The sequence below is a fragment of the Pyrgilauda ruficollis genome, unplaced genomic scaffold (genome assembly GCF_017590135.1).
Source record: "Pyrgilauda ruficollis isolate IOZ18807 unplaced genomic scaffold, ASM1759013v1 scaffold49, whole genome shotgun sequence".
Taxonomy (NCBI): domain Eukaryota; kingdom Metazoa; phylum Chordata; class Aves; order Passeriformes; family Passeridae; genus Pyrgilauda; species Pyrgilauda ruficollis.
In genome coordinates this window covers 4,706,174-4,730,215 of record NW_024526488.1, presented here as the reverse complement: position 1 = coordinate 4,730,215, position 24,042 = coordinate 4,706,174, and the positions used below count along the sequence as shown (strand labels likewise).

General features: G+C 46.5%; 1 protein-coding gene across 1 annotated transcript in view; it reads right to left on the bottom strand.

Moving 5' to 3' along the window:
• Nucleotides 1–1,871: 1,871 nt before the first annotated feature.
• HMCN1 (hemicentin 1) overlaps nucleotides 1,872–24,042 on the bottom strand; it is a 165,391-nt gene continuing 143,220 nt past the window's right edge. Inside the window, exons 85-107 of the mRNA XM_041479619.1 lie at nucleotides 23,620–23,810; nucleotides 23,053–23,134; nucleotides 21,781–22,050; nucleotides 21,109–21,279; nucleotides 20,424–20,594; nucleotides 19,097–19,267; nucleotides 18,286–18,456; nucleotides 17,954–18,124; nucleotides 17,404–17,574; nucleotides 17,035–17,184; nucleotides 16,725–16,862; nucleotides 16,276–16,397; nucleotides 15,232–15,469; nucleotides 14,056–14,118; nucleotides 12,893–13,012; nucleotides 12,490–12,624; nucleotides 12,002–12,115; nucleotides 11,591–11,716; nucleotides 10,811–10,939; nucleotides 6,601–6,951; nucleotides 4,730–4,849; nucleotides 4,250–4,376; nucleotides 1,872–3,204 (exon numbers count right to left, since the gene is read on the bottom strand). Of these exons, the coding sequence (XP_041335553.1) occupies nucleotides 2,838–3,204; nucleotides 4,250–4,376; nucleotides 4,730–4,849; nucleotides 6,601–6,951; nucleotides 10,811–10,939; nucleotides 11,591–11,716; nucleotides 12,002–12,115; nucleotides 12,490–12,624; nucleotides 12,893–13,012; nucleotides 14,056–14,118; nucleotides 15,232–15,469; nucleotides 16,276–16,397; nucleotides 16,725–16,862; nucleotides 17,035–17,184; nucleotides 17,404–17,574; nucleotides 17,954–18,124; nucleotides 18,286–18,456; nucleotides 19,097–19,267; nucleotides 20,424–20,594; nucleotides 21,109–21,279; nucleotides 21,781–22,050; nucleotides 23,053–23,134; nucleotides 23,620–23,810 (3,869 nt within the window). The 3' untranslated portion in view covers nucleotides 1,872–2,837. The remainder of the gene's footprint in view (nucleotides 3,205–4,249; nucleotides 4,377–4,729; nucleotides 4,850–6,600; nucleotides 6,952–10,810; nucleotides 10,940–11,590; nucleotides 11,717–12,001; nucleotides 12,116–12,489; nucleotides 12,625–12,892; nucleotides 13,013–14,055; nucleotides 14,119–15,231; nucleotides 15,470–16,275; nucleotides 16,398–16,724; nucleotides 16,863–17,034; nucleotides 17,185–17,403; nucleotides 17,575–17,953; nucleotides 18,125–18,285; nucleotides 18,457–19,096; nucleotides 19,268–20,423; nucleotides 20,595–21,108; nucleotides 21,280–21,780; nucleotides 22,051–23,052; nucleotides 23,135–23,619; nucleotides 23,811–24,042) is intronic.

Genomic DNA, 24,042 nt, shown 5'->3' with positions numbered 1-24,042 from the left:
GTGCTTTAGGTTTCCAGAGTTCATTGTGGTGCTGAGTGATGGCAATGAGATTCATCTGGTTTTGGGCTGAATCAAAGCTCTCCACTGGATCAGAGGCTGAAGTCCATAAGGTAAGAGGAGCCTTATCTGCCTGCAGGATTCTCCACAGAAACAAAGCACAGGACTGCCCAGCAGCCCACACCCATCCATGCATTTGTACATCCCATACCCTGACAGGTAACTGGAGATGTGCCAGGTGCCTCCTCTGCACCCCGGCCGGGGGATCCTACAGCAGTGCTGTGTGTGCTGCTCCCACTCGTGTGTGACAGCAGGCCAGGCGCTGGGACTCCAGCCTCGTAAAATAATCCATGGATTGCAACTGTTGCGCTGGGCCAAGTTTTTATTGGCAGCAGCCTTGGATTGGAGCTGCCAGAACTAGAAATGCCTCTGAAGGCAAAGGGCTCCAGAACTCCCCCTGGACCCCGGGAGCAGTGTCCTGCCTGTAAGTGCCCCGCCGATGCGGGCAGTGACGGCTGCGTGACTCAGCATCCGGCTTGGTTTCGCACCCACTGTCTGGATCTGACTTGGAAGTGGACATTTCCCAGTCAGGCACAGCTGCTCCGGTCTTTGCTGAGCATCCATCTCACCTGATGACATGTTTTCCCTTCAGCCAGCAGTGCCTTGTTTCCAGCACAGGCTCATTACTGTACCCATGCAGTAGCTTTTCACTTCGGCCAGTGTGTGAAGGAAAACAAAGCCCCAGTGCATTTCCTCTCTCCAGGGGCTGGCAAGCTGGATCCCTACAGAAGGTATGATGGGCATTCCTTACCTGCCTCTGGTTGCTGAACACCTGCCTTTTATGGTGGGTGTGAGATACCTGATGCTGTGGTGGGGTTGGCATTAGGGCATCAGTCACCTTTAACAGATGCTGGTTCTGAATTCTCCATCCTTTCTAGCCCATCAACCCTGGTTTCATCCCTGAACTCCTGTTCCTGCCTTACTCCTCTCCTAGACCTTAGATTTGGAAGGAATCACAGGGGTTTTTCCAAAGGGGTGTATTTAACGTGCAGTTTCCTTAAGGCTTTACCAAGAAAGGATTGTTTGTGGGAGGAATAGTGAGTCTGGTTGTATTCTGGCAAAGGCTGGGGTTTAGCAGATGTTTTCCTGGAATACAGGCATGGGCTGAGTGCTCTGGGCACTGCTGCAGCAAGTGACTGTTACTTCTTTTAGGGTCAGATTGGTTAGAAAGGTTGTAAACTCTGCTGGGGTTTTCTCCCTTCTCACAAAATATGTCACAGTAGAAATTTTTGTGTTATGGGAGTGGAGTTAGATGCACTTAAGGACATCACTTTCAGTCTGATTCTCATCCTTAAAAGACATTGAGGTAATTACCTGTACCTAGTATAACTTACTCTCACTTTTCCTTCCCTCATGTCTTTTTCATGGGATTTGTCTTCTTTGAGCTGTTCTTATTTCTCAAGTCAGGTTTCTGAGAAGCAAACCTGTTCAGTTTGAAGTCTGTAACTCAGATAAATCTGTATGAAGTGCAAAGCAATTTTAAGTCATCCTTGTTTTGCAGGACTACTTCACTTGGTGCACTGGAAAGGGAAGAAAATACAAGGGGACAACAAGTGGGTATGTCTAACGTTGGTTAATAATATACAAGAATAAAGACAAAATTTTACTGGGAGACAATTTGTTCTTGTGGCTGAAAATCTACTTTAAAGCTGGTGATAATCTCTTACTACCCCAGAGTGCCAGGAAGAGGGAAAAGAGCTGCAGCTGCTCCCTGGTTTGCTGGGCATGGTACCTTCTGCATTGTCCCCTGGCACTTAGGGTGAGAGCTTTAGAAATGGAGAAGAATTTTTTCAAAGATAAAACTCCCAGCAGTCTCAAAGTTGATGGGAACCTTTATTTTGATTATTTTCATTGTACTGACATTGTCCTTTTATGCAAACTTAACTGTAAAACAGTCTTGAGATACTGCATAGAAAATACACATAGGAAAACCACATATATACACGTCCATAAAAATAGAATACATCTTGGCAAAATTACTTGTGTACAGTGTATTGACATTATTGAACCAAACTTACATCACCTTTGGAGAAAAATGTTCCATGTGCGTAAAACCCCAGACCATTTGCTGAGCTGGGAGTATGGCAGTGGATATGGGTTTGGGTTAAATAAATGGCTATACCACAATGGCAGAGTAAAAACAAGTTATAAAATACCTGCTCTATAAAGTAGAAGAAGCCATTTTGGTTTTTTCATCCAAAAAATAGCAACATCTCTACACTTGCATGGAAACCAAAGGTACCAGTTCCAAATTCTCCTGTAGATTCATTAGCTGCAAACATACTTTAATGCAATTTGTTTCAGCATTTGCAACCCTTGGGCACAGTGGCATTTGGTGGGTTCGAGCACACAACATAGTATAGCACAGCCCTAATTCTATTGGGTAATTGATAAGGAAAAAAAATCTAATAGATACAAAATTTAAAACACTTAGCAACCTTTAAAATATGTAGACCACTTGAAATTATGGGTTTATTTTCTTCAGTTACTTTCAGTGGAGGCTGCTCCTTGTTTACTGCTTTGACTACATGGATTTCTCTGCTGCTTTTCAGAACGTACTGTGGAAAGTGACTATTCCAGTGTAATAAATAAAGCAAGTGGTAACAGGTCCTCAAAGCCATGGATCTTCCTCTTGAATTGGAACAACAGAACTGGAGAGGCAGCCTCCGGGAAGCAGGGGAGGAGAAAAGCGCATAGCACCCTTTGAAGTGCGGAGGTTCCCATATGGGCAGGCAGCAGAGCAGGCTGCAGCAGCCTGGCCCTGGGGAAGGAGGTCGAGCTCAGTAGGGGAAGGCGGACACGGCGATGTAGATGATGAAGGTGGTGCGGTACTCGACGCTGCCGTCGGCGCTGTAGGACAGGGCCCGCACGCCCATGCGGTACGTCCGGGGCTCCCGCAGCGCCCGCGTGGTGAACACCACCCCCTTCCAGTTCTCATCCCTCAGGGCAAACGGCACAGCGGGGTCCTCGTCCGCCATCAGGAAGGTGGTCCTGGGGTGCATGACTTGGTCGTGAGTGTAGGCCACCAGCCGGATCAGGTCCTGCCCCGCGGCGATGCCGAAGGGCAGCGACAGCAGCTTGTACTCCAGGGCGTAGGTGCTCAGGTCACACTCCAGGTCGTTGGCTGGGCAGCTTTTGAGACAGAACCTAGGAAGGAGCAGAACACTTTAGCCCAGGGAGAAGGCACAGTATCTTAAGTACTGGGATAGGTCTTAGAAGATAAATTTTTCCCCTGTTTACCCTGTTGAGATTAAAACTTCTCTAGAAGTGCTTATGCACTCTTCATCCACTGTTCCTTTAGAACTGCAGTCCAGTTTAACATCCCTTTTTGTCTCACCAGGATCATTCCAGAAAGATGCTGGCTGCACTGATGTCATTGATGTCCACAGGGTAAGTTTTAGTGACTGTGCTCTTAAACATTTTAGAATGGCAAGACCTAGTTTAAAATGTTCTGGACAGCATTTGAGGTACATGTCTGTTAGGTCATAAAATAAAGAATAAGTAGTGAAGGGCAGAATAGAATTTACTTTTATTAATCAGAAGTTAAAACATGAAATCTTTGCTAGTACACTTTACCAGTGCTAATGGAGGTCGAAGGACATGACCTCCATGTCAGTGTAGATGTCACTGCAGTTGAGTTTGATCCCAAAAGATGGTTTCTGACTATGAAAAAAGCTACTTTTGTTTGAGGATATTGAAAGATTAAAATATATCAATATGGTTTTTTTCCCCAGAACAGGGAAATAACATAGCTTAACAGGAACTTAGAATTATTTTCATGACTTAAAGAATGTATCTGATGCTTTGAAGCTGATAGCAAGTCAGGTCATTAGAGAGATTCAGATTAGATGTTAGGAAGGAATTCTTCCCTGGCAGTTGAAGCAGTGGCACAGATTGCCCAGAGAAATTGTCACTGCCCCCATCCCTTGGAAGTGTCCAAGGCCAGGCTGGACAGGGCTTGGAGCACCCTTGGATAGTGGAAGGTGTCCCTGCCCATGGCAGAGGGTAGAACTGGATGTTCTGTTAAGGTGCCTTCCAACCCAAACTATCCCAGGACTCTGACTCTATGATCTCCAAGCTACTGTGAGCTCTACTGGTGTTAGGCAAACTTACTTACATTTTCTTCTTTAACAAGCACAGGTTAAGGAGCTGAGCTTGAGGCAGGTGAGAAGGGGCTGAGAATAGAACATACCCAGAATGTGGCTCTCGCTGGTAGTTGGGTGGACAAGGAGTGTCTATGCACTGGTAGCTTCCTCTCATGTTGAAACACATCTGATTTGATCCACAATTTATGTTCTCTTCAAGACACTCATCAATATCTGGATGGAAAAACATGCAAGGGATCAACTGCTGGTAGAAGAATTAACGGGTGAAAATCAAAGTGGGTAAAGGCTGAGCAGAGCCCAGAATGTGCCTCTGTTTGACCCTAGAGCATGGAGCTCAGTGTGTAATGAGAAAGTCACAGGCAGAGAATTAAAAGTTGCAATTGTCTAGTTTGCTGATATTTTATGAAACAAAGTGTGGAATATAAAAACTTTTGAAACTTGACATTTTGAATGCTGACTCTCACACAGCCAATCCAGAGAGGTGGCTCAGCCATGTGCTGGGCCTGGCTGGTGTCAGGTTTCTTTGCAGACCTCCCCCAGAGCACGGCAGGGATGGCTCTCCGTACCTTGGCACGTTTTGCCGTTGGGCATGAGGCGGTATCCCGCGGGACAGGCACACTGGAAGCTGCCCAGGCTGTTCCTGCACTCGTGCTGACACGTGTCTCTGCTCTCACACTCATCGATGTCTGCAGAGAGAAGCACCAACACCTCAGCACTCCCTGAGCCTGCCATGAACACAGGTACCTTCCCCCTATTTATGTACTGCAAGTGCATAACAGGACAGAGCTGGTGGGAGTTGTCTGGATCTCTTTTTCTGATGGGGTTGAACATCTAAGACTAGAGTGTCCTCTTCCCTTACCTGTGCCATTCCTTGTAACTCTGCAGGCACTAAAGTCAGCTTTGAGGGGCTCCTCCCCTCGGTGAAGAGCAGCCGTGACAGATCCCAGCTGAGGAGACCAGTCCTGAGACAGCTCTGGGAGAAAGGGGGATGTGCCACCTCTGTCCACTGCCAGGGTCATACAAACATGGTCCTGCCCTCAAAGCAATCTGAGCTGCCTGATAATCAATCAGGTGTTAAGCAACATGCTTAGGGAACACCCACACTCCTTATCTCACCAGAGGAAGCCTTGTTACTGTGGGAGTCTTCCTTACAGTCACTCCCTCCTCAGGCAAAGCTGTTTCCCTTTTAAACTGACCTTGTCCATGCCAGAGGGATGAATTAGGCTCGGTAGCTGGGAAGACTGTCACTAAATGCTCTTCTTTTCTTTCGTCCTTTTTTTTTTTTTTTTTTAAATCTCCCTCTCAAATACAGAAGTACCCGTGCCAGACCACATTATGTAAAGTTTTCAGAGCACATTAGCATGATTTAGACACAGATAATTTGTAATTATAATGGCTTTTAAAACATCTGCCTAGTTCAGGACAGCAGCAAAGTAATCTCAAGCAAGAGTTCAGACTTGCATGGTTAAATCAGTGGAAGGAAGGTCTCTGCTTCCCCTTTGTTGGACTGACAGGGGTTGCATTAGATCAAAATGCAAAGAGAAAAGAGAAACAGATCTGACTACAAACCTCTGTGCTGTTAGCAAATCCTGATGGTTGCCTACAGAAAGAATTTTCTTTAACAAAAGCATCTTTGGGGGTATTTTTCATATTAATAATTTTAAAATTTAGGTATTTATTCAATGAAATTAAAGTGTCATGGAATATTAATATTATTAATAATATTCATGGCATATTAACTAATTCCAAATGGAAGCTAGGATGAAGATCAAAATTGGAAACAAACCCTTCCCTCAGTTGTATTCCTGGGTCTCTCAATTAACCTGCATATATATATATAACACCATAACAATCCACATGGATGTGACTACTGAAACCTTTCTGTAGCTTAAATACAAGGTTTGATGTCTTCTCCATGCTCACTGAATTACATTGCAACCCCTTTTCTTACATAAAATAATGTAAAAGCTTCTCTGCCTGTTGCCTGTGTGACAGTGTCAGTGCTGGCAGTGGCCCCAGTGTGATCAATTCTAAAATGTTTATTCCAAACCTTTCTGACACAGATTACTGCTGCCAATGGGAGTCTGACAGAAGCACTGTAAGTAAGCTGGGGCTGCTGGTGGCTTTTGTTGTGTGAGAAGATTCACCAAGGTGAGCTACCATGATCAGGAGAAAGACAATTACAGAGGGAAATACTTTGCATACAGGTAATAAGCAGCACAATTAAAACAAAAGGTTTTAAGGAGGTTTGAGAACATTTTTGCTACCATGTGAGCCAAGACAGCAGAGACCAGAACATGCAGAACCCTCTGAATATTGACCAGGGTAATTGAAAACACAACCCCAGCACCACAAACCCTCAGCCCCTGGTATATATCACAGAGTAACCTAAGAATAAGGTCCAAAATAGAGTTGCATAGATAGGACTGACATTTACCTACACATCTGGCATTTCTTGCCTCATAGCCTTCAGGACAAGTTTCTCTAAGGTTCCTTCTAGTCCTGGAGAAAGGTATTCTGCTGTTCCTATACTCTGAGAAGGAGCTGTAGAGATTTGAGGAGTGCCTGTAATAGTGCTGCAGTTGCTGGTTGTCTCTCCCAGGGGAGAACTGAGCATAGTTATAGCTACTGTAATAGGCACCCGAATTTGGCACCCTCTCCAATCCGGCGCAAGATTTCCCATCACCCAGTAACTGCTGCCCAGGTAGACAGAAACACTTGAAGCTGCCGGGGGTGTTGGTGCAGTGAAGTGCACAGGGTTTAGGCACTTGTTCACATTCATTAATGTCTGCTCATGTGACATGATCCAGAGCCCCAAACCATGTGGAAAGGAGAGAGAAAACAAACAAACAACAACACATAACTATACATATATATACACACAGATACTTATCTCAGTGTCAGGAACAAGCTGAAGACATAAGTGAGGTTTGGAGGCAGTAAAACATGGAGAACACTAGGCCAAGCAGGCAGGATCCACTGTCCTGGACTGTAAGAGACTTTCATTCTCCCACAGGCTGATGTGACTGTGCTCACCAGGACAGGAGCCCTGCTGAAGCCTTGTTTCAGCCTCAGCTGCTCAGTACTCTCTTAGTAATTGTTTTTGTTTTTTTTTTCCTTAAGTGTTCCATTGATGAATGGAAGAAGCTACTGGTCCCTTCTTTAAAAGACAACCCTTAACACAGAGCATTCCAGAGAAATACAGTCTAGAAATCCCTTACACCCCACACTAAGGGAAGCACAGCAGGCTCTGATGTTACTGTGCCTCGTGTTGGGGGAATCACAGAATCATGGAATGCTTTGGGTTGGAGGGAGCTTACAGCTCAGCCAGTCCCACCCCCTGCCATGGGCAGGGACATCTTCCACCAGCCCAGCTTGCCTCAAGCCCTGTCCAACCTGGCCTTGGACACTGCCAGGGATGGGGCATTGGGCTCAAGAACATGTTTCAAGGCTGCAGGGGCAAGAGATCAGGTACCTTCTAACTTTTGGTGCTGTTATTGGTCATTCCAGCTGTGACAGGCTGGAGACTCAAGAGTACATATTAATTCACTTTTGGACAATTAAAAAATAGAATTATTTTTGCTTTCCTAAGCAATGTCTATTTCTTTTTAGTTGTTTAAATTGCAGTCCAAAGTTATTTGGACCAGCAATAAATATCCATCCTTAAATCAAAACTGAGTGCTGAGCTCACAAAGTATAGTAAAGGCCTTGAGGGTACAACATGCTGAGTGTCTTTCCCTCCAAGTAACTATAAGTGCTCTTGGGACTGCAGGACCTTCTCCCACAGTCTCTCTGACACCACCAGAAAGAAATTTTCTATAGTTTTTATCAAGTTACTTCAGTCTCAGCTGGAAATTGGACACCTACTGTATTTCTTTTCAAACTTAGTATTTCTTCACCAGAAAAAGACAGAAGTCTATTAATTCCAAACAACTCTGCAATGACCAGAAATAAAAAACCTGCTATTAACATACAGCACAACATATGAATAACTGACATGTATTATAAACATTATCCTACTAGAAATTAAAGATGATTTTAATGGCAACTCAATAATAATTTAATTATTCCATAGTAGTGTGTATTCTTCCAATTACTACTGTAAAAATGCCATTAAGCCAGTGTTGTCACAGTTTCATTCGGATCCCCTATGAACAGAAACTTCTGAGCACAGCTTGTAACTCCCCAAGCCACAAATTAATGAGAATGGTATTTAAAGATCAATACTGTCAGAAATACAGTAGAACATTAGGCTGCATTTTTATGAAGTGGTTAACATTTGATACATTTAAGGCTTTAAACAATTTATGGGGATATTAATAATTAATTGCTTTAAGAGTTGGAAATCCAGAAGTAGTAATTACAGAGTGTTACAATATTTTGCAGCTGTTATTTGGCAAACACACAACTGAAACTTCACATATTTGTAGAATTATCCTTAGGGTAAAATTTTCAGGTGCTACAAATGAGAATTTCACTTTAAGGATGACAACAACTGATCTGAATTTTAACTGTATGAATCTCAGTATGTGTTTAAGATGAAAAATTTATTATTCATATACATGTGAAAGAAAACTAATTCAATTATCTCCTTAGCACTCAAGTGCTGACTTTTAGATTCTGTACCTACCTAAAATAAATTAACACTGATGTCTTTATGACAACCAATGTCTTTGGAACAAGTTGTGGATAAGCAATAGAAGATTTTCATAGAAATTATGAAAGACAACAGGTGAAAATTTGAGCAATTTCTTTTGCAAGAGCAGCCTGTGCAATACAAGCAGAACTGACTGCAGGGAGTCACCAGCATTGGTTCCAGGGCTGCCCCTGTGAGAACAGGCTGCTGAGGCATGGGAACCCCAATATTTATAAGAACAAGGTAAAATTACTTGGAAATTGAAATGGCTACATTTTCAGGCTTTCTCTAATTTGAAAAACAGTACCTGATTTTATATTCTAAACAGCCTTGCATGTGTAATCTGCATTATAGCAGCTTTTAGCAAAGCCCTTCACCTGTGTGGAATGGAGAGAAAACAACACAGCTCCCAGAAATGCTGCAATTCAGGTAAATGGGCAGACAAAGCTCTGTGGGGGTCACAAAGGAGCATCTTATCCCCATCCAACAAATAAAAAAGAGAATTGTGGCACAAAGGGCTTTACCCAGGGTAGAAATGGCACAGGCAGGAACAAAATTCACTTGTTCTGTTTCAGTCTGAGCCCTGCTAGTTTTCAACTCCTCCCTGTGCTCACTGTCAACAATGACAATAAGAACTGGATTTTATTAACAAAACTAATGCTTTGGATGAATCTGTATTTTAAATATATTTTTAGGAACGTAAAAATTCAGAGGATAAAAATACATTAGGAGGGAGCTTTCAGTGGCACTTGGTCAGAAGGCAGCTTTAAGGATGCTGGTGTTTTTATGAAAAGCTACAGTCCTACACTTTACCTGGCTTTTTCCTGTCAGAAGTTTAAATGGCTTAAATGTAAGTTAAGAGTCTGGGATTGGTTTATTTCAGTACAGAGGCAGATGGCAGAAGTAATATAATATCTTACACAATGTAATGGTATACAGCCAAACACTTCTTAGTGCAATTCAATCTCTTTTAAAAAATCCCAAACATTCCTGGCTTTTGACAGTCCAAAATCTTAGGTTGTTAAAAAAAAATAAAATAAGAAAAAACTATTTATCTTGAAGAAGTCATCAGGGAGGAATGTTTTCCTGACATATGTAACAGCAATCGAAACCAACCTCATTTGGTGTCATACACCCACATTCAGAAATCCTCAATATCAGGGTAGGTCAGCTCTTACATTTTAAATATTTGACATAAATGCAGTAAAGGTGATTCTAAATGATCCTACTGCCTTCCTGAAGTCTCTTAAATGCCAGGAGAAGTGCTTATCCACTTGCCCTGGCCCCACACATTAAACTTTCATGCTCCCTCTGTCAGAGCTCTGGAGTCTTCCATGATGTGGGAGAAAACCCTGTGTGGCTTTAGGCCAAGATGGCACAGGGAGTGACTGCATGGCTGGCATTTCTGTGAGTGCCAGGGATCCTATTCCTTCCCTGCTGGGAGCCACCCAGGCCAGGAGGGGAGTGCTGAGAGAGAAATGCAGATCAGGTCCCTGTGCTCTGCCTGCTGGGAAACACCCCTGGTAGTCCTGATCAGGGCATGGGATGTTCAGGAACCAAACTCAGTTCTGGGTCTGTGGCCTCTTGCAGCTCCTTGGGATGTGCTCCCTAGGGGAACCCACATGACTCCCTGGGTGACTGCCTTCAGGGCTGAGCCAGGGCACAGCCAGGCACATCCACAAACCCCACTTTAAGCTATTCTTTTAATAAACCTTCAGATTCTTATAACTGAAGCCTACTGTGGAGCAGTCATTTACCACATCCATCCACCAGTGCCCTGAGTCCCTCTTACACTTTGTTTTCAAAGCACAGCCCCAAACCCATCTCTGTTTGGAACCACTTAGCTCTGTTTGTTTAGAAAGGAACACTGTTTTAGACGGCCAATTTGGAAACGCAGAGCAAGCTTGTCTCTACAGCATGGTCTCGCCCAGGGACAGCACTGCTGGTGTGTTGCAGCAGAAAGCCAGGCAAAAGCAGAGCACAGGTGTGAGAGGTTGGAGTGGCAGCTTACCCACGCAGGGCCTGGCCGTGCCCTGGGCGCGGAATCCTCGCGGGCACACGCAGCGGTAGCTGCCGCGGGTGTTCTCACACAGCTGGTTGTAGCGGCACTGGTGCGACCCCGACCGGCACTCGTCAACATCTGCAGCACACGGCAAGGCAACAGTCACAGCTCTGCAACAGCCGCACTGCAGGAGGAAGCTGGGGCTGCTCCATCCCTGCCAGCGTCCGAGGACAGGCTGGATGGGGCTGGGAGCAGCCTGGGATGGTGGATGGTGTCCTTGCCCATGACAAGGGGTAGAAGTAGGTGATTTTTAAGGTCCCTTCCAGCCCAAATCATCCCATAATTCCACTGGAAGAAAAGCTTTGGTACCACCTACCAAACATCAGCTATGCTTAAAGCCCTCCCTGATAAGCAGCAGGGATCTGTGATCTTGATAGAGAGCTCCTGAGCCAAACTCTTATGAAATCATGCACACACAGAGCAAAACATTTCAGTCAATGAATAACAGAGAAATCAAGGTTCCAACACAGAGAAGACATCAAGGGAAATCACTGTTCTTGCTTATGAACAGTGGAAAACTAGAGGTGGCAAGGATGCATCTGCTTTTTAATACCAGCTACAAGGAAAGTTAAATACAGATGCTCCATACGCAAAAACAAATTGGTGCTTTAGTCTGTGCAAATATTAATAAATGGAGATGGACAATCTTCAGGATTACGTGAAAAAATAAATATCATCATTGTCCCTGTGTTACCCCAAGCCACACAGTGCATTAATGCTTCTACTCACCAATGCAAGTCCCGTTCTCTGCTTTGGTCATTCCACTGGGACACAGATCAATGCACTTATAGCCACCACGGGTGTTCTTGCAGAGCTGATCAGGCCTGCACACATTCTGCCTGCACTCATTGACATCTTATTCAAACAAAAGTAAAAAAAAAATAAAAAAAAGCAAGATTGAACTCAATTATGAGGTAATGAAATTACCCTGTGAGCACATATTGAATAATTTCATGCACATGGATCAGTCAGCCCAATTCTTGCTGCCTCTGGCTTTCAGTACTGCTTGACAGATTCCAAAATGTACATACATTAAGTGTATCATCCATAACAGCATTTTCTTTCATAAGAGAGCAACAAATAAATGCTGAACTCTGTCTATTGGAAAGAGGGAATGGACATTCAGAACTTCATCCCTACCCACACATTTTCTGCCCTTCAGCTGGAATCCTGGGTCACAGCCGCAGTGGAAACTTCCTATGGTGTTGAAGCAACGCTGATGGCAGGAGTTGGACTCTTGACACTCGTTAACGTCTGTGGAACAACACAAATCCTTGACACCAGGGCTGGGAGTTGCTCCGTGGGTACTACCTGAGCAGGGTTTGGCTGAGTTCTGCTCAGGAGTGTTTGCTGCTCTCCCATCTTTGTACAAAGAAAATGCACATGGGACACAAACCCAAGAATGCTAATTTCTTCCCTGATGGGATTTTAAATTTATTTCTAAAGACAGAAGAAGAAGCAAAAGATTAAAAAACAAAACAAACCTATAGAAAAACCAAACCCCCAAAAATCCACAACGTTAAGAATGAAAGTTTATAGACAGGTACTTGGAGATGCCCCTGAAGTGAGTTTCAGCTGCATGAGCAGCATTTCCAGCTGCAGGAGAGCTGGTGACCCCTGAGGCGTACCTTGGCAGCTGAAGCCGTCGGGCGTCCTGCGGAAGCCGCTCCCGCAGCGCAGCACGCAGCGGAAGGAGCCGGGCAGGTTCTCACAGTCCTGCCCCCCGTGGCAGCTGTGCCCCCCCAGAGCGCACTCGTCGATGTCTGCAAAGGGAAACGAGCTGCAAACCCTGCCCAGCCAGCACAGGGGACACACCAACCCGTGTCTGCAGCACCAGCAACTAGAAACACGTGAGTACCGCAAGTACGTACAGCTATGAAACAGAATACCAATGAATTGTGTTCTCATAATGAGAAAACAGCCTAAATAAAACCTCTCCTTAACAATTTAAGTGCCTCTTAAGGCATTTTAAGACCTTCAGTTATCTTTAGGTCCTTTGTATCCAGATGTCTCCAGCAGCACCTTTCTTACCCTGGCACGTTCTGCCATCAGCAGAGATGGTGAAGCCTTTGGGACAGGAGCAGTAGTAGGATCCCACGGCATTGTGACACATGTGGGAACAAGGATTTCCCACAGCACATTCGTCTTTATCTGGAACAAGAAAATGTTTGAAAAACCAGTGAGACTTCCCAAGAAACTACTCCAGTCTGATCCTTCCTCAGAGGTGTGCAACTAAAGCCCACAGGGCAAAACCAGATCCAGCAATTCCCTTCATCTGCAATCTTTCAAGAGGTAATGAAATAAGTCCACAAAATGATCTCAGATGATTTCTCCCTAAAACAACCCTGACTCTTAAGAGAGACAGCCAGGGCGCTCATGTGCTTCTCTCCACTTCCATCCCCCAAGCAGGAACACGTGGGCTCCTGTCTGAGATGCCAACACTCAGCCTTTCCTCCACACAGCTCACCCAAGTCCTTCATTGCTCTGCAGTCTCAGTTTCCTCCAGGAGTACCTGAGGTACTGATTTAAAAACTGTCTGGGCACTACTCACATTGTAGGTGAGGACAGAAGTAACATCTTCAGCTGCCCTTGGATCCACACCCTTTTAGCCAGGATCACTCACACTTTTTGAATTGCATACTTTGATACTTTGAACTCTAAATAAATGGGATGTAGGTTCTGGTGGTTTAATGTGTCCAGCTCTAGAGTTCTCAGCACAAGGTAGACACGGACCTCTTAGAGCAGGTCCAGAGGACACCATGGAGATGCGCCAAGGGCTGGAGCCCCTCTGCTCCAGAGCTAGGCTGGAAGAGCTGGGGGTGTTCACCTGGAGAAGGGAAGGCTTCATGGAAACTTTAAAGCCCCTTCCAGTACCTAAAGCAGCTCCAGGAGAGCTGGAGAGGGACTTGGGACAAAGGCCAGCAGGGACAGGACACAGGGAATGGATTCCCACTGCCAGAGGGCAGGGATAGATGGGATATTGGGAAGGAATTGTTCCCTGTGAGGATGGTGAGGCCCTGGCACAGGGTGCCCAGAGAAGCTGTCCAAGGCCAGGCTGGACAGGGCTTGGAGCACCCTGGGCTAGTGGAAGGTGTCCCTGGCCATGGCAGGGTGGAAATAGGGGATCTTTAAGGCCCCTTCCCACCCACAGCACTCCAGACTCCATGGTTACAGCCACCCGTGTCAGTTGTTACCTGAGCAGTAAGGCCCAGAGGAGTCCAAAGCAAACCCCGCAGGGCACTGGTTGCTCCGATCCCCTGTATGATAAAGGAAGCACATGTCACTTGTGGATCAAAATATGGCCATTTCATTACTTTAACAGCAAGAACTGCAGCCCAGCAATTTTACAATATTTATTATATTTCAACACCAAACCAGAAACTTTTAAATACAGCCTTTAGTGGTTTTTCTACTTTGGCACCAGAAGTCAGTATTGCATGGCTTGTGCTGGTTTCAATGACATTGAATAGGTGTGTGGGGGTCCCCTCAGAGTGAGCTGCAAGTCCCATCCCAGCCTAGTGCATCCTGGAAAGTTTTGTACTGAAAGAATAAAGACCATTCAGTTTTACTTCACATAACAGGAGGACAATAGACCCAAACCAAACAAATCATTACGTCACAAATCTTAGGAGGCCAGTGTAGAAGAACACAACCATGTACTACAAACTGCAGTGAAAAACTTAGGGAGAGACTCCTCAAAGGATACAGGGCTTTGGCTGCTTGAAAACTGAAATTTAAAAAACAACATTTTAAAAAATCCCAAACACCAGTATCTTAATTGTTGGAGGAAATAAATGCTAGTTCAGTAAAGGCTTAGCCAGATCTAATCACAGGCATATCTTGACCCAGAGACTCCCTTTTATCAGATCTCTTTTTAAATTAGAAAAAAAAATCATTTGGCTTTCAAATTGTACAGTAAGTCCCTAGTCTGGCAAGTGGGAAAAACCTTATTTTACTTAATTTAGAATCTTGTTACTGAAAAGAAAGACTGAGACAGGCAATCCCTCTGTTTCATTTACTTCCAAACCAGAGTAATTTCCCTACCACATGAAAAATAAGCATCCAAATAGCAGTAAAAAAGTAACAAGCCAGTTTGCTCATGAATTAGAGCTTCTCAAAGGAAAATCTGCTCACCTAAATCCATGCCCATCCCCTTTGGTCACTCAGGATCATAAAAGCCAGCAATTAGCAATGCTAACTAATAATTAATTTATGGGTACATCAACAAAACTGTTAAGTCCTGGGATCTACACTAAAACTACCCAAGTTTCACAGAATTTCTTTTGAGACTACAGGTGACTCAATGAATTCTCGGAAGAGAAGATACTCTTTCCCCACTGTTTGATTCCTGGGAAGGCCTAGAACAATACCTTTTGCAATGGAAGCCTGGATTTTGAAAGCCACGGCCTCCTCCAGCGGGTGGTACTGTGTTGTGATGGAGGCAGCGCGCAGTGTCTGCACCAAGAAGGGCATCCTGCCCTTGGAGGAGTCGTAGGTGATGGTGTGGTTCCACGTGTAGGGAACGCTGACCCCGTCTGCCGCAAAGAGGCGCGTGGAGTGCGCGTGCAGCTGCCCCGGGCCCGTCTGGATGTAGTCCTCTGTGTAATCCTGCAACAGAACCCTGGCCATCAGCTGCTCCCACACCAGCACCACCCGGGCCTGTACTTCAGAGCTGTCAGATGTGTTTGGAGAAAGGGGCTGATCTCAACCACTGAACAAAGGGTATTGCACACACACGGGTCCTTTTCATTCTTATTTAACTGTTCAGTCTTAACACTGCCTGGTCGAGTACTTTAAAAAAAGATACAGACTGATGTACTGAGGACCCTGATGGTGGAAGCCACAGCAGAGGATTTCTAGAAAATATCTTACTCCTCAATAATAATCTTTTGAGGTCTAAATATATGGCTTTTATTTGAAGTCAGATGCTGACAATTGTGCTAAACAAACAAGTGGTGGAGAAAAATTCTGCCACTGAAGAGGGGTATAAATATTGGACATACTACATATTGCAGTTTTCCAAAATATCAACAACTTCAGCTGTAATTACTGCATCTTGGGATTAATACAGTAAAATACTAGTTACCTGTTGCTAATTACTATGTCAGAGAGGTTAAAGATGCACCTTTCTAGCTCTGCCCAAAGCAATGGCCTGACATGCCAGCCATCAATAACTGCCCTGAAGACCCTCCTCAACACCACCTGCCAACATCTCGAACTCTTGAGAGACTAACACCACCCTCCTCATGAGAACTTTCTGCTTTCAAAGGCAACATCAGCACCATCAGTTCAACCAGGCACAAAAGAAGTCACATACAATACAGCAGGTTGCAGGACTCAGTGTTTCCTGCCTTCCTCTGGGTGAGAGAAGTACAGATGCATGAGAGCAAGGGTGGTACCTGAAGCAGCTTTACCTTGACACTGACATCAGCCACCGACTGGAGCTGCAGCACGTGGCCACTCACAACAACATCCAGCAGCAGGGCCCCGTCCACGTCCAGGCCCCGGGCAACGTGCGTCATGCGCAGGATCTCACCTGGCAGTTTAACAGCACACCAATTTGTCACACATTCCCAACAGTGACTCCCAACAGCCACATGGAATCAAAACTGGAGTCCCTTGACCAGTTGTTTATACTTACATCTTGTAAGGTGTACCATGCCCACGAGAACAAACACAATGCATTTCAAACTACAGCTCTAAAAGGTGGGATAAAGCCTCAGAAGGCTACAGCCAGCCTGAAAATATTAGTGTGAGCACAAGACCCAAATTTCAGCAATGGTCTTCTGCTGTCTTTTCAGAAATGCAGCCTCTATCTGGCTTACTGGACACAGAAAGCACTGATCTATCCTGGGCGACTCACCAGTTGCAAACTCCACTTGAGTTTCTCTCTTGAAGACCGCGTCAGTGAGTGTAAACCCATTCATTGCTTCCCCAATTTCTTTGGCAGTTGTCCAATAAACCGGGCTGAGTATGGAAACGAGCTTTCTCATTGCTGCGCCTGAAGGAAACACCACAGAAAATTGGGGAGCTTTAATCTTTGATCACAGACCCACGTGCACAGGAGCTGACTATGAAGATCTAGAACTAGTGTAACCCTTCAGATTTAAACCAGAAGACCATAGGTATTGGTGTATTCAGAGAAAAAAATGATCAAAACCAAAGAAGCCTACCAAGGGTCCGAGGGACGTTTGTGATCTTTGCCTGTATCACTCTGGTGTCAGAATCCGGGCTGTCCGTTACTGTGGCGTTCAGGAAAGCAATCCCAAATTCCACATCATTGATACTGCCAATGATGCTGCCCTTGGCACGTGCAGGCCCACCTGTTCAGGAGATGGGGGAGAGGCAAAACACAACCCCATGTGATAAGTGCTGTTGGGTATTTTAGGGGAGAGAGAACTGGGCTTTAGTTGCAGGGCAGATTCAAGCCCAAAATATTAAATTACCCAGTCAACTGGCCAAGATGAGAGATAGCTCCAGTGAAATCAGGAGTGGCACAGGCTTTCAGCACACTGCCCTGCATGCAGGCTGTAAATACTCACCAGGACACGCTTGGGTGTTGCACCTGGATATCTGGGAGGAGTCCCCAGGGCAAGGACGGCCATGATTTAATGGGGCTGGACTGCTGCACAGGCGCACCCGGGTCTGCTCTCCCCCTCCACAGGAAGCAGAGCACTGGCTCCATGACTGCCACTGCCCCCAGTTTCCATCCACTGCAGAATAAAGAAAGCAGTTTTTCAATTTAAATGCTTCAGGCTGCATCAGTTATGCTGAAGTCAATTCCTTCCTGGAGGAACCAAGTTTCTAAAGGAATGTCTTAAAGGACAACAAAACCATTATAACAGGCAGGTGTGAACACTCCTGCTATCAGAAACACAGAATCCCAGACTGGTTTGGGTAGCAAAGGACCTTAAAGCTCATTCAGTCTCACCCCTACCACAGGCAGGGACACCCTCCGCTGTCCCAGGTTGCTCCAAGCCCAGTCCAACCTGGCCTTGGATACTTCCATGGGCGGCCTACATTCCTCATGTGGCATATACCTTGATGCCTTCCAGGGAAAGCTGCATTCCCACTGCTGTTGTGAGCACTGACCTGGGCACAGGTCCGTGCTGCACCTCTGGATCTGCACGTCAGCCCCAGCACAGGCCCTGCCGCCGCTGGCCGGGCGTGGGTTGTCACAGCTCCGGTACCGCCTTGTCTGGCCCCCGTTGCATGTCCGACTGCAAGTTCCCCAACTGCTCCACGGGCTCCAGTTGCCATGAACTGCAAGAATAAGTCAGATTTGATCTTCCTCAGGGATTTAAAACCAGACAGTCAAGCTAGGAAAGTACTTTTGTTGGAGATTAACTTCTTAGGCTTTTTTTCCCCAAAAGAAAACAACCAAGCCCAGAGAGTCGGCAAATAGCCCAACCCAAAGCACTTACCTGGGCAAGGATCACTGTTGCAAAAATCCATTTGTATGTCACTTCCCTCACACTTGTGTCCCCCGAACTGCGGGGCCGGGTCGGAGCAGTGGCGCGTCCTTTGCCTGCTGCCTCCCCCGCAGGACACGCTGCAGGAGCTCCAGCTGCTCCACGAGGACCACTTCCCATCCACTGGGGAGAGAGGCATGGCAGTTACAGCCCCTGACCCCAGCAGTAACACAGCACAGCAGTGCTACATTGGGGAAAACTGAACATGGATGTCATTGCCTCTACAGCACCTCAGCTACTCAGGGATTTCTCCCCAGGGACCCGGGGGTGGGGATGGGTGAGAGCTGGACCAGCCTTGGCCATGTGAGGTGGGACCAGAACTCCCCATGCCCTGGGCTGATCCCCCAGTGTGGACAGCAGGGGAGAGAGGATTCTGCTGTCCTTCTCAGGTGAGACCCCACCTGCAGAGCTGCTCCAGCCTGGGGCCAGAAGCACAGAAAGAACACGAAGCTGCTAGAGAGGGTCCAGAGGAGGCCCCAGAGGAGGCCCCAGAGCTGCTCCCAGGGTTGGAGACCCTCTCCTTCGGAGCCAGCTTAGGGTTGGAAGGGACCTTAAAGCTCTCTCTCTGGAAGAGCTTAGGGTGTACACCTGGAGAAGAGGTGGGGTGCCTTTGTAGGGTCTATAGCAGATGCTATGTAGTGACAGTCAGTGACAATAAAAAGCCTGAAGGCGAGTTTTTTTCAGGGATTAGACTTTCAGAACCAGAAAGCATGAACCGAGACGGAAGCAGAACGGGAGGAGGGAAGGAGAAGTTTGCTCTCACCTGGGCAGCGCCGGCGGAAGCAGAGCTGGAGCTGCGTGTCGGGGCCCTGGCAGCGGGGACCGCCGTGCGCCGGGGCCGGGCTGGCGCAGAGCCGCGGCCGCGTCTGGGTGCCCTTCCCGCACGTGGTGCTGCACGGCCCCCACGGCCCCCAGGGGCTCCACTCGCCGGCCACTGCAAGGGCAGCACAGCTCCAACACTGCTCCAGAATGGGCACAGGGCTGGGATATCCCTGACCCCACACACTGCCCCAGAACAGACACACCTGGGGTATCCCTGACCCCACACACCGCCCCAGAACAGACACACCTGGGATATCCCTGACCCCACACTGCCCCAGAACAGACACACCTGGGATATCCCTAACACCACACACCGCCCCAGAACAGGCACACACCTGGGATATCCCTGACCCCACACACCGCCCCAGAACAGGCACACCTGGGTATCTCCTGATCCCCCACAGAATGCCATGAGCAGTGGTTCAAACAATCAGCACTTTGACAAGCAAAGTCTTCCTTTCTATTTTTTAACCACATTGCCTCACCACCATCGTGGAACACCAGAACTGAATGCTTAATCAAATCTGGAGTTTCCCACTTCCCTGGGGAGGATGGAGGCCTGAGCAGGACCAAGGCAGCCTGGCTAAAAGCTGCCAGAGAGCAGCAGACAGGGCTGATTTTCCTGCCAAAACCTAGAGAAATGAGTCTCAAGCCCATGGATGAGTATTTGGCATCACAGTGGCAGCAGAGCCAGGAAAAATGGAAAAATCAAACACTGCAAATTGTACAGAAGGGAATATGTCAGTGGTGAAGGCTCTGAATAAACTACAACCTGTCAAATGTGGGAAATACTGATGGGACAGGAAGGAAACCTGACATTCAGGCAGTTGGGAGCAAAATGTGGCTAAAAAACATAACAACAAAGGAAAATACACAGACAAGATCTTAAATTACTAACAATCATTTTTACATAGCTTTAAATAGTTGGTGGTTTGGGTTTGGTTCTTTTCTTATTTTAACTGACTTTGCAAGATAGGTTTAGAGTAGAGAAAATTTGCACTGTGAGGATGTGGATAACAAGTACTGGAAAAGAGTAAAGTACAAATTAATATTTTTACTGGTGCAAAAATAAACAAAAAGAAATTGCTGAGATTTCTTACACTTACTTTTGTGATTCTTGTTTCCAAGAACTCATGCCATTCAATTAAAAAAAAAAAAGTAATTAACAACTAAAAATAAGCTTAAATAATTTGAGTTTGGAGAAACAAACAGACCTTATGTGAAGCCACTCATGCAAATAAGGTTTAAGTACTCTAAATTACTCTTACCTGGGCAAGGTCTAAGATTGCACATGACTGACTCCAGAGCGCTGCCTTCACAGGGTTTCCCTCCATGCTGAGCTGGGGGGTTACTGCAGGTCCTGCTCCTTGTCCTGTTCCCTTGGCCACAGCTCCTTGAACACTCTTCCCACAGCCCCCACTCTGACCAGCTCCCATCCACTAAGGACCAGAAAAAGCCCAGTTTTCATTAAACAATATTTTTGCAATATTTCTTGAAATGTTCTCTTTCTTTCCAAAATTAATCACAACTACTTAGAAAAATTAATCTGCCATCAAGATCCATGGTGATGAAGTTCATTGTTTGGGCACTTAAAGCAAGGCACATTAAAAGTGTCAATTTTCAGTATTTAAAACAACATAGAGGGAGGGAGATTTAGATGGGCAGACAGCAACAGGACACAGGTGAAAGGTTTTAAATTAGAAGTGGAGATATTTAGATTAGGTATTTGGAAGGAATTGTTCTCTGCAAGGGCGGGCAGGCCCTGGCACAGGGTGCCCAGAGAAGCTGTGGCTGCCCCTGCATCCCTGGCAGTGTCCAAGGCCAGGCTGGACAGGGCTTGGAGCACCCTGGGGCAGTGGAAGGTGTCGCTGCCCATGGCAGGAGGTGGAATGGGATGGGCTTTAGGGTCCCTCCAACCCAGACCCTGGCGGGACTGTGTGTGGGCAGCAGTACCTGGGCAGGGCTGGCGGTGGCAGCTGCGCAGGTCGCTGTGGGGCCCCTGGCAGCCGCGGCCCCCGTTGGCCGGCACGGGGCTGTCGCACTGCCGGACGCGCTCCTGCACCCCCTGGCCACAGGTGACGCTGCACGCCCGCCATTCCAGCCAGCTGGAGAAGCCGCCGTGCACTGCAACGGGAGCAGGGATGCTGCTGGGCACTGCGGGCGCCTGCAGCTCCCTCAGGCCGGCACAGAGAAGTGAAAACTGCACCTCCTGACCCTTGGAAATCCATCTCGCCTCATGTCATTACTGTGCACAAATCTCTTACCATAGTCCAAAGACAATTACTGTATATGCTCCTAAATGCTTTTCTTTAGAGACACAGTTCAAGTTATGACGTGTTCTGAGGACAGGATCTGGTTCAAGACCCTTTCATTATAATTTTTGTCTCTCACCCTTCACAGCCTCTATCTCTCCCAGCTGGATGAGTATAACAGAATAAAATTTAATGTAAGAGAACCCCACTGACACTTCAGACTAGGCTTACCCTAGACCTAATGCTTATAAAGAAAATAAGATCAAGCATCTCATCCATAGAATGTGGGCAAAACGAATGTTGACCACATTTGATCCAGATTAACACTGTCATCTACCAGCTTCAAAGTCACTGTGATATTTTGTGCACCTACCCTGCACAGTCAGGGGCACTGTGACGAGGACGGACCCCAGGAGGTTCCTGGCTACGCACTCGTACTCGGAGGTGTCCTCCCTCTGCAGCGCGGCGATGCGCAGGGAGCCGTTGGGCAGCAGGGCCACTCTGTGGTCAGCCAGCACGGGCTGTCCCTGGCGGGACCAGCTGATGGCAGGAGGGGGCTCTCCCCTGGCCTGGCAGTCCAGCACCGCCGTGGCACCAGCTTCCAGCACGGTGCCCACCGGTTCCACAGTGATGACTGGGGGGCCTGAAGAGAAAGGGTTCTGTGGGTGACAGCACACGGGCACAGGCCTGATTGATTCAGTATTAAAGCCAGCGCAGAGAAATCCCAAGTCAGTTTACTTTGACTAAAATCATTATTGCTGATCCCCTGCAGGCTAAATAGAAACAAAGAATCCTTAAGGTTGGAAAACAGATTACCAAGTCCAACTATCAACCCAGCCCCACCACCGATGTTCACCACTAAACCGCATCCCCAAGTGCCACCAAACAGACACACGTTACAATGCCAACAACAAGCTGGCTTGAACATGCTGCAGTCTGAGGACTAAAGCAGAGATTAAGGCTCAGCTATAAGAGCACATGCTCTTCTTTATTGCTAAAATGGGCTGTTTTTCATAAAACCCACAGATGATGTTGTTATTCATGTCCAGAGACAACTGAGGGGTAAGGAACAGACCCACAATGCCTAAGGCTGCAGTAGGAAGGGCATGTTTAGAAATTATCCCACCAGCAAAGAAAAACTCTAACATATTATTTTTGCTAAAAATAAAATATTGTCAATGAGAATTAGGATTCATCATACAACTTGAGAATCTAGTTTATTCCAGTTGCATTGAGTGAGCTAAGAGAAACAGGCCCTTTTCACAGAGTGGTTCAGTTCATTCCACACTGCTTTCTATGATAAGGCTCAACCACCCTCTACACATCCCTCTCTTCTTTGACTTCAATCACAGCTTAGACCAGACTCTCATATATTCATGATGAAAGATGCCCAGAGAAGCTCTTGGCTGCCTTATCCCTGGAAGTGTTCAAAGACCAACCAGCTCTAGTGGAAGGTATCCCTGCCCACAGCATATGATCATTAAAGTCCCTTCCAACCCAAGCCTTTCTAGAATTCTATGGAAGAGGAGATGAGTCCAAATCTCCATGGCAGTGCTCAACCAGAAACACTCCCCCAGGATCTGCACCTCCCCACAGGCAGGTTTTCACTCCCTTAAGGGGCACAAAGCTTCCCTTTGAGCCTTACTCTGCAGGGTCAGCGTCAGGCTGCGCTCCACCACACCCACGTCATTGGTTGCCACGCACTTGTAGTCACCAGCATCTTCATTCTGAGGAACAAAACAGGGGCTCAGTCTTCAGAGCCCCTCCTGGCAGGGAATTTTAACCCCAATTCAAAATGCAGACATGAGTACATGGGGAAAAATAGGGGTCTTGCTGTTCAGATTAGGAATTTAGATTTGAAATAAGAGATTTGCACAAGAAGAATGCAATTGCTTTTCAGCTGACCTGTAGAAGCCAGGCTCTCTTAAAGGTCAGGAGCAAAGGTCCCCTTTAACTGGTCATGACCAGGATCTCACACACCAGCAATTAGTATGCAAATTCAGTCCTTCTGACAAGCAGGGAGAACTCTGACCCCATGGGGATTTTTGCCTCAATAATTTGAATCTAATTCCAGTCTGAATTAAAACACTTGTTAAAGGTGAAAGCAAAAAAGGATAAATGTCTAGCCTGACTCCTTCAAACCAGTATGATCAAGAATACCTTTATCAATCAAGCTCAAAGCAGACACTCGCAGTACAGGGGCAGGACTCACCACAGTGCCATAGATAGCAAGGGAACCATTCACAAGCTGTCGGATCCTGTTGCTAATCTGAACTCCCACTCCTTTTCTGCTCCACTGGATGGTTGGAGGAGGATCTCCCCTGACTTCACAATTCAACACGGCATTGCCACCCAAGGGCTCAATTCTGCTGGAGTGATAATCCCCTTTGAAGACTGGAGGCTCTGAAAAAACAAGAGATGACAGAGAAGTAGTAGAACCAAAATAAAATGTGCCTAATGAGAACTGCTGCCAGGGATCACTCACCTCTGACTTTCTGAAGGGGGAATTTCAACCTGTTCAGATTCTTCCCATTTAGCCATTGGCAAGGTCTTATATACTAGGGGGAATGGCTTTAAACTGACAGCAGGCAGATTCAAATTGGATATTAGGGAGAAATTGTTCCCTTTGAGGGTG